This window comes from Erythrolamprus reginae, chromosome 4 (genome assembly GCF_031021105.1).
Source record: "Erythrolamprus reginae isolate rEryReg1 chromosome 4, rEryReg1.hap1, whole genome shotgun sequence".
Taxonomy (NCBI): domain Eukaryota; kingdom Metazoa; phylum Chordata; class Lepidosauria; order Squamata; family Dipsadidae; genus Erythrolamprus; species Erythrolamprus reginae.
The window spans coordinates 78,393,909-78,407,772 of NC_091953.1; the positions used below are offsets into that span (position 1 = coordinate 78,393,909).

Here is a 13,864-nt window from a genome sequence, read left to right on the forward strand (position 1 = left end):
GAAGAATAGAATTGTGGATCCCAATTATCATAAGTACACAAGGACTTTCTGTAATAACTTTTTGTCCAGGGACTATGCCCATTTATTTTAAAAATGCTTTGCACCATCTCTTTTATTCTAATTTGTTAGGTAATGTTTTGAGTGGGGTGGTAAAAATGAATAAGGTAATAATGTTCAAGCTAATAGCTAGTAGCATTTAGACCTAGAATGACAATAAAGAATTCTTTAAACAAGTAATGACAAATTAAAAGTTCTAGAACTTTCATTGGCAAAATATAGGAGGAGGAAATGTTTCCTTTTTAAGATACTATTAAAAAAAAGAACTTGGTGTGGACCAAACAAAACTGTTTTAAAGACTTATTACATAAATTGATTTTTCATTTGCTTTTGTGTTCATAGTTCATGTTTTATGAATATAACAGGTAGCCTGTTCAAGCAAGGCCCATGTTGTACATTTATCACTTTATTATAATAATTCAAAGTTTAATATAAATCATTTATGAAATAAAGTTAATTGGTAAATAATTCATTTCCATGGTGAAGACCAATAGGGATGCATCTTAACAAATTATTTTTGAGGCTATCTTAAAGATGGATAAGTGTTAAAACTAAGCTTTCCTTGTAAAAATTCTTTTTGAAATTATGTAGTCAGAAATATCAAGTAGGTGTTTATTTCAAAATCTCTTTAATTTAATTTATAAAAAACCTTTACCAGCTAAAATACATTTCTAGGTTGGTGATCTCCAAATGTTGATAAATAAGAAAATATGAGATAGAGAAGCACTCTTGCAGTAAGAAAGGTGTGTTGTATTAAAAACCAATTCATGTAGGTTGAAAATGAGAGAGTATAATTCTCATTCATGTAATTGCTAATAAATGGAGACTTCTCTTTTCTATATCGGGAAATATTTAATTTTAAACTATGGTAATTAGGATTGACAACTCTGTCACTAAATGACATGGTCATAAAGTGTGACGTCATATGACCGTGCTGACTTATAACAGCAGTTGTAACAGTTCTAATTGCCATTTTTAGGTGAATTCCATGCGGTCACAGCATCCCACAGTCATGATTATTATTTGGCTTCCTATTGATGGAGGCTAAAGGTCACAAATGACTATCATGCAACCATAGGATGCTGGAATGTAATTGCAAGACACCTATAATCACATGACAAAAGGGATGTTGTGTGTGACATCCACAACTATGAAGAACAGTTGTGAATCACATTCAGTTCCATTATAATTTCAGATGGTCTCTGACCAAGTGGTAATCGAATGAAGACTGCCTGAATTTTGCAGGGCCTTAATTAATAACTATGTTAAGTTAATGTAATAGAATATAATTGGAGAACTTGTCTCAATGTTAGACTAGACATTAATATTCTATAAAAATAGAGCTTTGGGGAATTTAGTATTAGTATTAGGGAATTCAATATTGGTGATTTTATGTTATTATGTTGAACTGCATAAGTGAACGAGTAAAATACAAGTTTGCATTTAGCTGATATGATAATTTTTATATTTTAGTTTAGGGCCTGGTAACTTCTGAATTATAATTTGAAAGGCATGTTCATAGCACTATAGTTTCTTCTGTTGCATATTTTTAGGGCCTTGCACAAATAGATATAACAATATGGAAAAATTGATTTTCTTATTTATTGAAAGTATTGTATATTAAATATATAAATGGTAGAAGGAATTAATTATGAAGAAGGCCAATATAAAAATGTTACTTTAAAAGATTCCTAAAACAAATCAATGTTGGGATCTGTCATACTGAAAATGAGAAAAATGTTCAGTGTGGCCTATAACCACCTGAATTATACATAAGAACATAAGAAGAGCCATGCTGAATCAGGCCAAAGCCCATTGAATCCAGCATTCTGTGTCACACAGTGGCCCACTAGTTGTCCATGGATATCTTGAGCAGAAAGAGAAGGCAAGACCCTCCCTTTCCCCTGACCCCCAACAAGTGGTACTCAAGGGAACCCTGCCTGCCTCAACCAACATAGAAGCAGCATATGGACATCCGTTTCAATAACCACCGATACACTTGGTATCCATGAATCTGTCTAATCCTGCCTTGAAGCTATCAAGGCTGACAGCTGTCACGACCTCTTCTGGAAGTGAATTCCATAAACCAACGACCCTCTGGCTGAAGAAATATTTCCCTTGATTTGTCCTCACTTTCTTACCTATAAGCTTTAGGGATTGCCCCCTTGTCCTAGTATTGTGTGATAGAGAAAATAATTTTTCTCTATCCACCTTTTCTATCCCATGCATGATTTTATACACTTCAATCAAGTCACCCCTTTAACGCCGTCTTTCAAGGCTGAAGAGACCAAGGCAATTCTGAGTAATTTTGTTGAAGTAGAAGCGATAATGGTTGATCAGATTACTTCTGGGTTTTTATTTTAGCTAGTAAATTGTATTTGAAGTATTTATTTTCGGGTTTTCTTTAATTAGGGAAATTAGCCAACTTATTTCTGAACAATTAAAAAAAATATTTTCATGCTACATACAAAGTCATACATGGTTTGGGAGGTACATAGGACCACCTCTCTCTAACAGTTGCTGCCCTTTTACCAAATGGGTCAGGTTTTATGGTGGGAAGGATCCCAGTGTGAAGTATTCTTTATATATCTGTCTACTTTGAAATACTCTGATGCAAGGATAGGCCTCACTCTCATGGACTTCTAGAAGCAAGTGAAAATATGATTTAAGGGTACAATTGGCTACCGATTGGTCTCCGGATGCAATTTAAAGTGTTGGTCGTGACCTATTAAGCCCTACATGGCTTAGGACCAGGTTATTTATGGGACCATCTTCTGCCTCATGAATCCCAGCAACCGGTCAGGTCCCACAAAGTTGGCCTACTCCAGGTCTCATCAGCTAGGCAACATCGCCTGGCAGGGCCTAAGGGTAGAGCCTTCTCTGTGGCAGCCCCGGCCCTTTGGAATCAACTCCCTCCAGAGATTCGCATCACCACCCCGTTCTGGCCTTCTGTAAGTCCTTAAAAACTCATCTCTGCCACCAGGCCTGGAGCTGTTGAACACCAGTACTTTGCTCTGTCATATATATGTTCTGTCGGGCTCTCTGGTACACTCCTCTCACAAATTCACATGTACAAATTTCAGACACACACGTTTGAAAATTCAAAACAATGTTCTTTATAATGAAAATTCACTTAAACTAAGCCCTCTTTTGGTATAGCAAAGAGCACTGGTCTCCAAACAAACTGGTAATTTGTACAAGTCCCTTATCAGTTCTGTGATACTTAGCTTGCAGCTGTGAGGTAATTCACAGTCCTTCTTCTTTCACAAAGTGAAACACACTTTGCTCTGGTTTAGTTTCCAAGCGGGGAAAAATCAGCACACAAAAGGTCAAAGTCAGTAAAGCAGTCACGAAACACAACGATCAGATAATCCTCCACAATGGCCAAACCCACAGGCTGCTATTTATAGCAGCCTCACTAATTACCACAGCCCCCCGCCCAACCACAGGTGGCCTCATTTTCTTTGATAATAATCTCTCAGTTGTTGTTGCCTATGCATCGCTCTCCGCATGCGTGGCTGTATCATTAACTCTTGTTCTGAATCCAAGGAGGAGCTAGATAACTGATCTCCTTCTGAGCTGTCTGCCACACTCTCCTCCTCCCTGTCACTCATGTCTTCTTGGTCAGAGGAGCCTTCATCATCAGATTCCACCGGGGGCAAAACAAGCCTGCAGCATGTGGATGTCTCCCCCACATCCACAGTCCTTGGGGCAGGAGCTGGGCCAGAGCTAACCACAACAATATATATTCATTCCATCTACACTCATTCATTCCATCTAGACTCATATATATATATATATATATATATATGAGTGTAGATGAAATGAATGTGATTGTTTTTTAATAATTGGGGGTTTAGATAAAATTTAGATTAGTTTTAATTAATTGGGTTTCTTATATGGCTTTTTGTATTGTTCCCACTTTGTAAGCTGCCCTGAGTCTACTGGGAAGGGCAGCATAGAAATCCAAATAATAAATAAATTGTAAATAAATTATAACTAGCAAGTGTTTATGTGGTAAAGTGAACATTATTTTTAACATTAATTCCAGATTGGACTATTATTTAAATTATATTGACTTAAATTGCATGTTATGTGGTTAGTTCTGTAAGCTATTATCTAGAATACCTAGAATCTGCCTAGTTTCAGATGGTAGATGCATTTTGAAAATAAATATATGTATTTTGCTCTATCCTTAGGTGAAAACTTCAGAATTTTATCGTTATTCCAGGCAGCTGCGGCATGAAGTGGAGCAGGCTATGAATTACTTCCATAGTGTGCATCACCAGCCTTTGATGGAAATGAAATCAAATCGCATTCGTTCTGCCAAACCTCAGACTGCAGTATTTAGAGGAATGATAGGACACAGCATGGTAAATAACAAAATACTCCTCCTGCACAAACCAAGGGTCTGGTGGGAATTAGAAGGCCCACAAGTACCTTTGAGACCAGATTGCCTTGCTATTGTTAATAATTTTGTATTCTTATTGGGTGGGGAAGAGTTGGGGCCAGATGGTGAATTTCATGCTTCTTCCAAGGTGTTCCGATATGATCCAAGGCAAAACTCTTGGTTGCGAATGACAGATATGTCTGTGCCACGATCAGAATTTGCTGTTGGGGTTATTGGAAGATACATCTATGCAGTAGCTGGAAGAACAAGAGATGAAACTTTTTATTCAACTGAACGATATGATATTACAGAAGATAAGTGGGAATTTGTAGATCCTTATCCGGTCAATAAATACGGACATGAAGGAACTGTTCTTGGCAGCAAATTGTATATCACTGGTGGAATAACATCATCTTCTACATCCAAGCAGGTGTGTGTATTTGATCCCAGTAAAGAAGGAGCTGTGGGGCAGCGAACAAGGAGGACTCAAGTGCTGACTAATTGTTGGGAAAACAAATGCAAAATGAATTATGCAAGATGTTTTCACAAAATGCTTTCCTATAATGGAAAGCTTTATGTTTTTGGAGGTGTCTGTGTAATCCTGAGAGCCTCGTTTGAATCTCAAGGCTGCCCTTCTACAGAGGTTTACGATCCAGAAATTGATCAATGGACAATTTTGGCTTCTATGCCAATTGGTAGAAGTGGCCATGGTGTGGCTATTCTGGACAAGCAGATAATGGTTCTTGGAGGCCTTTGTTATAATGGTCACTACAGTGATTCAATTCTTACTTTTGATCCTGAAGATAATAAATGGAAGGAAGACGAATATCCAAGAATGCCCTGCAAACTTGATGGTTTACAAGTTTGTAGTCTACATTTTCCCGAGTATGTGCTAGAACATGTTAGACGTTGCAGTTAAAAGACTCAAGAAGAAAATATGAGAAAAGAGAAATAAAGCAAATTAAATGTCATTGATCTGTGTAATATACATCTTAATAAAGAAAAATGTGTACAGGAATGTATTTACAAAGTTTATTAGGAATAGCTGCAGTTTCAATGATTTTTTTTTTTACATAATATATGGTCTGAGAGAAGGAAAAGTCAAAGATGTTCTTCCATTTTAGTTCTTGTAAAAACATAATAGATGCACACGAACATATGTTTCTGTAAACAAAACTTTGTGGTTCAGAAACTACTGGAACATACTGTTTTGAAAGATGGTTTAAAAGCAAATGAATTGTGGATTTTAATTTTTTTAATGGATGAAAATGTGGCCCTTGCTAGAACAGATTCTCTTTTAATATAGCAGTGCAATGGGCTTTTTGCTTTCAGTACATTATTTGTTTTTTTCAATACTTTTTTTATTTTTATGCCCCCTGAAACAAATTTGACACATCATCTTTTGATATTGGTGACAATTTAAAATAGTTTTATATTTTTATATGATTTTCCTTAATTTTATGCAATAGTTCCCATTAGTCTTGCTGAAAATAAATTTATAATAGTAATTTAACTTTTTTAACGAAAATTCTAGACTGCCTTTGTTTTAATTGTGAATAAAATTTATGTATAAAGTAGGGTCATTATAAAATGCATATTTTTATATGCAGCTAAAAATCTATTTTTACTAGTGCACAAATCTAATAAATTATGATTATTATCAACTATATCTGTAGAATTTTAGCTGTGATGGTATCCTTTCATATACAGTGATCCCCCGTTTATTGCGTCCCCAACCATTGCGAACAGGGTACTTCGCTATTTTTCAACCCGGAAGTCAAAAATACCATCTACGCATGCGTGCCGGGCACGCATGCGTAGATGGCAGCGGCTTCCCTGGGTCTTCCCCCTCTTGCTGGCGTCAGCGAGGAGTTTCCCCACCGCCCACGCAAACTCCTCGCTGCCGCTCGCCCGCCCTTCGCCTGCCCACGCCGTTCGCTCCCCCCTCTTGCTGTCGGGAGGGCGAGAAGCCCTCCCCAGCACCCGCTCGCCCGCCCTTCGCCCTGGCGGAGAAATTCCAGCCCCCACCTGGTCCCGCCCGATCCTCCTCCCTGAGGCAGCTCGCCCTCCCATGGCCGCTTCCTCCACCCTCTATTGCAAGCCTCTCTCCTCCCATATTCTGCCCCCCTCCCAGCTTCCAAGCCGCATTCGCCTTCCTCCGCCACCACCAGCATCCAGCTCCCGGCCAAGCAGCCAGGAAAGCCGAGCCGGGCGTGGCTGGGAACATCGGCGCGGGAGGCAGGAGACGGCCGCCGTCACCGCCATACGCGGCTCGGCTTCCCTGGCTGCTGCTCCGGTCGCCCGATCCGTCTCCTGCCTCCCGTGCCGATGTTCCCTGCCAAGCCTGGCTCGGATTCCCTGGCTGCTTGGTCGGGGGGGGGGGGGGGGCTCGGCCGAAAGGAGCTGGAGACGCAGAGCTGAACACACCCCTTCATCCCCAAAGGCCGGCCTTTTTGTCTGGGAGGGAAGATGACGTGCCGGTGGCACAGGGGCGAGGGGCGGGAGGCAAATCGCTGCGTCTCCAGCCCCTTTTGGCCGACCCCCCCCCCCCCTCCGGCCAAGCAGCCAGGGAAGCCGAACTGGGCTTGGCGGGGAACATCGGCACGGGAGGCAGCTTCTGCCGGACATGGGCAATGGGCGGGACAGAGAAGCGGGGAGAATCAGGAGGCTCCTTTGGCAGCTGGGGGCTGCCTGGCTTTGTTGTTTTGGCTGCAGCGGGTGCCAGGCAGCCTCCAGCCGCCAAAGGAACCTCCTGATTCTTCCCGCTTCTCTGTCCCGCCCATTGCCCGTGTCCGGCAGAAGCTGCTGCCTTATTGCTCTTTGCCGGCGGGATGCAAAGTGCTGGGGTGGGAGGGTGTCCTGACAGCCCCCCCACCCATATGCTTCGCCTCCCGCCGGGCAAGAGCGCTCGGGTGGCAACTTCTTCTAGATACGGGCGATGTCCACGCTCTCTCTCGGCGCTTTCGAGCCGAGTCCGTGAGCGAGTTCGCTCCCAGACTCGGCTCGAAGGCGGCGAGAGACAGCGCCAGGAACGGGCCTGTCCACGCTCTCTCTCGCCGCTTTGGAGCCGAGTCCGTGAGCGAGTTCGCTCCCGGACTCGGCTCGAAGGCGGCGAGAGACAGCGCCAGGAACGGGCCTGTCCACGCTCTCTCTCGCCGCTTTGGAGCCGAGTCCGTGAGCGAGTTCGCTCCCGGACTCGGCTCGAAGGCGGCGAGAGACAGCGCCAGGAACGGGCCTGTCCACGCTCTCTCTCGCCGCTTTGGAGCCGAGTCCGTGAGCGAGTTCGCTCCCGGACTCGGCTCGAAGGCGGCGAGAGACAGCGCCAGGAACGGGCCTGTCCACGCTCTCTCTCGCCGCTTTGGAGCCGAGTCCGTGAGCGAGTTCGCTCCCGGACTCGGCTCGAAGGCGGCGAGAGACAGCGCCAGGAACGGGCCTGTCCACGCTCTCTCTCGCCGCTTTGGAGCCGAGTCCGTGAGCGAGTTCGCTCCCGGACTCGGCTCGAAGGCGGCGAGAGACAGCGCCAGGAACGGGCCTGTCCACGCTCTCTCTCGCCGCTTTCGAGCCGAGTCCGTGAGCGAGTTCGCTCCCGGACTCGGCTCGAAGGCGGCGAGAGAGAGCGCCAGGAACGGGCCTGTCAACGCTCTCTCTCGCCGCTTTCGAGCCGAGTCCGTGAGCGAGTTCGCTCCCGGACTCGGCTCGAAGGCGGCGAGAGAGAGCGCCAGGAACGGGCCTGTCAACGCTCTCTCTCGGCGCTTTCGAGCCGAGTCCGTGAGCGAGTTCGCTCACGGACTCGGCTCGAAGGCGGCGAGAGACAGCGCCAGGAACGGGCCTGTCAACGCTCTCTCTCGGCGCTTTCGAGTCGAGTCCGTGAGCGAGTTCGCTCCCGGAATCGGCTCGAAGGCGGCGAGAGACAGCGCCAGGAACGGGCCTGTCAACGCTCTCTCTCGGCGCTTTCGAGCCGAGTCCGTGAGCGAGTTCGCTCCCGGAATCGGCTCGAAAGCGCCGAGAGACAGCGCCCCCCGGACCCCCAACCCGGGTTTGGGGGGCTGCTAGGAAGCCCCCCATGCCGGCGGCAAACAGCCGCGCCGCCCCCAATCTTCGGCTCCTCGCTAGCGCTGTGGGAGTAAAAACACCGTCTGCACATGCGCAGACGGTGTTTTTACTTCCGCATCGCTACTTCGCGAAAACCCGCTCGTTGCGGGGGCTCCTGGAACGGAACCCTCGCAACGAGCGGGGGATCACTGTATACCAGTGATGCTCGGGTGCCAAAAGGGGGTACGCCTGCTCAATAGCGCATGCATGCATGCCCATGCCCATAATGCAATGCCCACCCCTCACGCATCCATGCATACACACACACGTGTGCTCTCCCCCCCCTCGCGCATGCATGCAGGCCTCACTGAAGCCTCCGTTGGGCCCTTTTTCACCCTCCCCAGGCTTCAGGAAAACCTCTGAAGCATGTGGATGACGAAAAACGGGCCCAACAGGCCTACCAGAAGTTTAGAAACAAATTTCCTGTAGGCTCGATAGGCCATTTTTCACTCTCCCCAGGATTGAAGCTTTTCTGAAGCCTGGGTAGAGCAAAAAATGGCCCAACAGGCCTACCAGAAATTCATTTTTGAACTTCTAGACTATAGGGTCTGTTTTTCGCCATCCACAGGCTCTGGAGGCATTCCTGAAGCCTAGGGAGGGCGAAAACAGCCTTCCCCTTCGCACCTTTTGGAAGGCCGAAAATCAGTTGGCCAGGGCATACATGTGCGCTGGAGCAGACAAAGGACAACGTCTTGCGTGCTCTCAGATATTACTTGTGCCACCTGTGGCATGCGTGCCATTGGTTCACCATCTCGGATATATACCTTCATTGTATAATTGAAAGCTTCATTCTCATTATTGTATGTGCCGACTGATGGAGTAATATTTGTACTTCTTTTAATGCAAATGAGGAAGAAAGTGTGTGTTTTAAAAAGATTTTCCATGTTTTATCTTTTTAGTTCTGTGCCCTGAAATACCTAACGTAAATGTGTATAACAAGCATTTAATCTGCTCTTTATGAGCAGTTAATTTTTCCCAGGTATTACCAGATATTGGCAAAACCATTTCTTTGCACTGAATAAGCTATTATACTTAAAACAGAGATTTGAATGACTTAGCATTATTTCAGCAAACTTGAAAATATTCTATTTTCACTATTTCTACCTTCACTATTTTTGAATAGAGTGGCTGGCAGCGGAGGGATTCTGTATCCCTTGAAATTTTGTTGAACTACAACACCCAACCTCAGCAAGGTCAGTTGTAGTTGTCAAAATTTTGAATTTCCACCTCTGGATAATAAGATGTTGTTAAAATGTTATTTTTAGCATTTTGGGAACTTCTATACAACAACATGCTATATTCTTGGAGTTTAACAGTATGCATGTGATAAGTTCCCAATTTTTGCTATGTTAAACAGCAACATATTTGACTGAAGCAAATGATGTATAATGTCATTATATATAATTTGTGTTTTTTCAAAGCTTTTCTCTCTGAAAGATAAATTAATTAAGCAATATTATTTTGTGATTATCTCAAATATCACAAGTATAAATTACCCCATAATAATGTGCTTTATTTACTGAGGCCCTGTTATAAAAATGGTAGGCCAAATTTTTTTCATTAGTTTTTTGCACACAGATAAATTTGAATGTTCATAAATTGCATATGTTTCTGAAAAAAGCATCGTACTAGCAAAAATTCAAATGCATGTTAAACCAAAAGTGATCCTCTTGTTTGTGTAACTTATGTTTACTATTTTTAAACATTGGACAGTTACTAACCTATTAAGATGCAACCAAAGCTTAATTCTGTAACTGACAATATAATAACAAAATTTTATGTGCTAGGGAAAATGTAGCACAAAAAATATGTTTTTTTGTTTTAAGACAAACCACTCTGCTTGGATTCAGTTTTGAAGGCATATCAGTTGGCATATAATGCCAGTAGTTCCTGAATGAATAAAATATTTCTGATCTTTTATTCATAAAATAAAAGCAGCATACTAATATTTATATACATTCATCCATTATTTCTCCTATTTTGCTATAGACCTATTCATTTTTATATTAGTATATAGAATATAAAGGGGGGATTGTAAATGAGCTTAATCCACAGTATGTTTCAAAATGTGATGTATAACTTTTCACATCCCATTTTAAGAACTTACATTGCCAGAGGAACATAATCTAAATCTCTCAAAATAAGTATAGAGTTTTTCAGTAACTTGAATTTTTGCTAACCCTAAAATTTACTTCTATTTTATTTAATCTTATTCATTAGACTAAAATTAACTAATTCTAGAAGTGTTTGTGATAGCAGGATAAGATAAGATAAAAATGGAAGTGAATTTTTTCCCAAGTATGTTATAGACTTCTGTCTGTATGAGGATGAGTTTTTGTGTTTATGTCCAACCTGGGAAAAATCATTAGGTTAGGCTTAAGCAATGACTTATCTGCTAACTTTAAGAAATATTTGAGTATTATTAGTTCTAATCTCTTATAAAGTCCAGTTGTCTCTTGAAAAAAAGGCACCTTTGGGACAGTTTGACAGTCTCCTTGCAGTTATATCTCAAAGGGCTTCTAAGGCCAAGGTCTTCATTACTAATATATAAAATGTTTTTTTATATATAAATAACTATCCATGCAGAGTTGATAAAGGCATTTTTACTCTAGGAGTGTTTTTAAAACAGAATCCTCCATAGCCAAGTTTATATGTTATGTGGCCTGATCAATACCTAAATCATCCTGGGTATCATATAGAAGAAGAGTTTTAAAAAATAATTTACCGCTGAAACAATAGTAAAATTATGAAATATATTAATAGATATAGCAATAGCACTTACAGTTATACAGTAATACCTCATGATACGAACTTAATTGGTGCAAGCAGGAGGTTCGTAAGACGAAAGGTTCGTAAGACGAAACATTGTTTCCCATAGGAAACAATGTAAAGTCAATTAATCCGTGCAACCAAAAAACCCCCCGCAAAAAAACGGCTTTCGGCGACTGCTGGGAAGCCGCGTGGCTGTTTTAAAAGGTGACAGCCGGCCTGGGGGGCTTCCCAGCACCCCCCGAACCCGGGTTCGGGGGGGTGCTGGCAAGCCCCCCAGGCCGGCTGCGACCTTTTAAAACACCCGCACCGCTTCGCAGCTGTCTCCCAAAGCCGAACGCGGAAGTTCAGCTTTAGCGTTCGGCTTCAGGAGACACCCTAATCCGCGCCGCTTCGCAGCTGTCTCCTGAAGCCGAACGCTAAAGCCGAACTTCTGCGTTCGGCTTCGGGAGACAGCTGCGAAGCGGCGCGGGTGTTTTAAAAGGTCGCAGCCGGCCTCGGGGGCTTCCCAGCAACCTCCCGAACCGAACCCGGGGTTCAGCAAAATTTTGCCTCTTCTTACGAACTTTGTTCGAGTTACGAACCGGCGTTCGGAAGGCTTCTGGGAAGCCCCACCGCCCGGCTGTCACCTTTTAAAACAGCCGCGCGGCTTCCCAGCAGTCTCCGAACGCCGGTTCATAACTCGAAAAAAGTTCGTAAGAAGAGGCAAAATTTTTCTGAACCCCGGGTTCGTATCATGAGTTGTTCGTAAGACGAGGGGTTCGTATCTTGAGGTACCACTGTATACTGCTTCTCGGTGCTTTAAGTGGTTTAGAGAATCAGCATATTGCCCCCAATAAACTGACCTCATTTTGCCGATCTCAAAAGGATGGAAGGCTGAGTCAACTTTGAGCCTGGTGAAATTTGAACTACCAAATTCCAGGCAGCCAGCAGAAGTAGCCTGGAGTACTATTCTAACCACTGTGCCACTGCAGCTCTGCTTTATCAATTATAGTAAGATATAGTAAGATATGAAAAGGCACATTAAATGTAATGGGACGATGGTGCTTGTGCTTTTTATTTAACTTCTCATTCATTATAATACAAAAGACTGATTGTTTGCATACTTAATGGAAAGTTAACTTCAATGAGTTACTGAACCAATACTTAAAGTTAGCCTACTTAAGGTTGCAGAAAAATACAATTTATCTACCTTAATGTGAGTTGATTTTGTTTCTTTGATTAAAAAGCAAATATACTTCAGCTTATAAATGTTAGATTATTTCTAACCTATTATGTATCTTCCTGTGGTTCATGATACTCGTCTAAATTGTACTTTACTGAAATTCCTATGCATATGAAAGTTACGAGAGAAAAGAATGTAAGAATGTAGCAAATGATGGTATTCACCCTTTTTTATTCAATTTACACTGAATTTTGGACAGTTCCCAAATACAGTGATACCTCGTCTTTACCCCTCGTCATACAAACTTTTCGAGATACAAACCCGGGGTTTAAGATTTTTTTGCCTCTTCTTCCAAACTATTTTCACCTTACAAAGCCAAGCTGCCACCACTGGGATGCCCCGCCTCCGGACTTCTGTTGCCAGTTTTTGCGCTGCTGGGATTCCCCTGAGGCTCCCCTGCATGGGAAACCCCACCTCTGGACTTCCGTGCTTTTGTGAGGCTTCAGGGGAATCCCAGCAACGGAAAACGGGTGCTGTGCTGGCAACGGAAGTCCAGAGGTGGGGTTTCAAGGACTTCCGTGTTTTTGCGATGCTGCAATTTCGCTGAGGCTCCCCTCGCTGGGAAATCCCACCTCCGGACTTCCATTACCAGCGAAGCGCCCATTTTTGCGCTGCTGGGATTCCCCTGCAGCATCACAAAAACACGGAAGTCCGGAGGTGGGGTTTCCCATGCAGGGGAGCCTCAGGGGAATCCCAGCAGCGCAAAAACGGGCGCTTTGGCTGGCAAAAGGGGTGAGTTTTGGGCTTGCACGCATTAATTGCTTTTCCATTGATTCCTATGGGAAACATTGTTACGTCTTACAAACTTTTCACCTTACAAACCTCGTCCCGGAACCAATTAAGTTTGTATCACTGTGGTTGATTCCGTGATCTCCTAAAAAGCTCACTATTTAATTTAAACCATTTCATCTCATTGATAATTAAAATGCCAACTTTAGTGCCAAAATGGAAGGGGAAAGGAAACATGAACGTTTTTAGAGGATTTAGATATAATGCACTAGACCAGGGATAAGCAAAGTTGCCTCTTCTATGACATGTGGACTTCAACTCCCAGAATTCCTGAGCTAGTGTGATTGGCCCAGGAATTCTGGGAGTTGAAGTCTACAAATCATAGAACAGCCAACTTTGCCTATCCCTGCACTAGACTAAGGCCTATTTATTTCACTTGGGAGTCTGTATAAACACTTGGTAGTGTTAGAAGAAGAAAAAAGACTATTTATTCTTGAAAAAAAATGGCTGCCTAAATACTATGGTCTTGCATTAATGAATGTTTATGTGCTTTATAAATTATTATTTTTAAATAAATTATTCTAGAAAGCCTATTCTTATAT

At 43.0% G+C, this 13,864-nt stretch overlaps 1 protein-coding gene across 11 annotated transcripts in view; it reads left to right on the top strand.

Moving 5' to 3' along the window:
• The window catches only part of KLHL15 (kelch like family member 15), a 127,807-nt gene that overhangs the window by 67,568 nt on the left and 46,375 nt on the right, over positions 1–13,864 (top strand). For 8 of the 11 annotated variants that reach the window (XM_070750681.1, XM_070750682.1, XM_070750683.1 and 5 more), the window contains one exon: positions 4,257–5,465. In XM_070750681.1, the coding sequence (XP_070606782.1) occupies positions 4,257–5,366 (1,110 nt within the window). In that variant the 3' untranslated portion in view covers positions 5,367–5,465. Of the gene's footprint in view, positions 1–4,256; positions 5,466–9,662; positions 9,733–13,864 lie in introns of those variants that run through there. The other 3 variants (XM_070750686.1, XM_070750685.1, XM_070750687.1) reach the window with 1 other exon arrangement.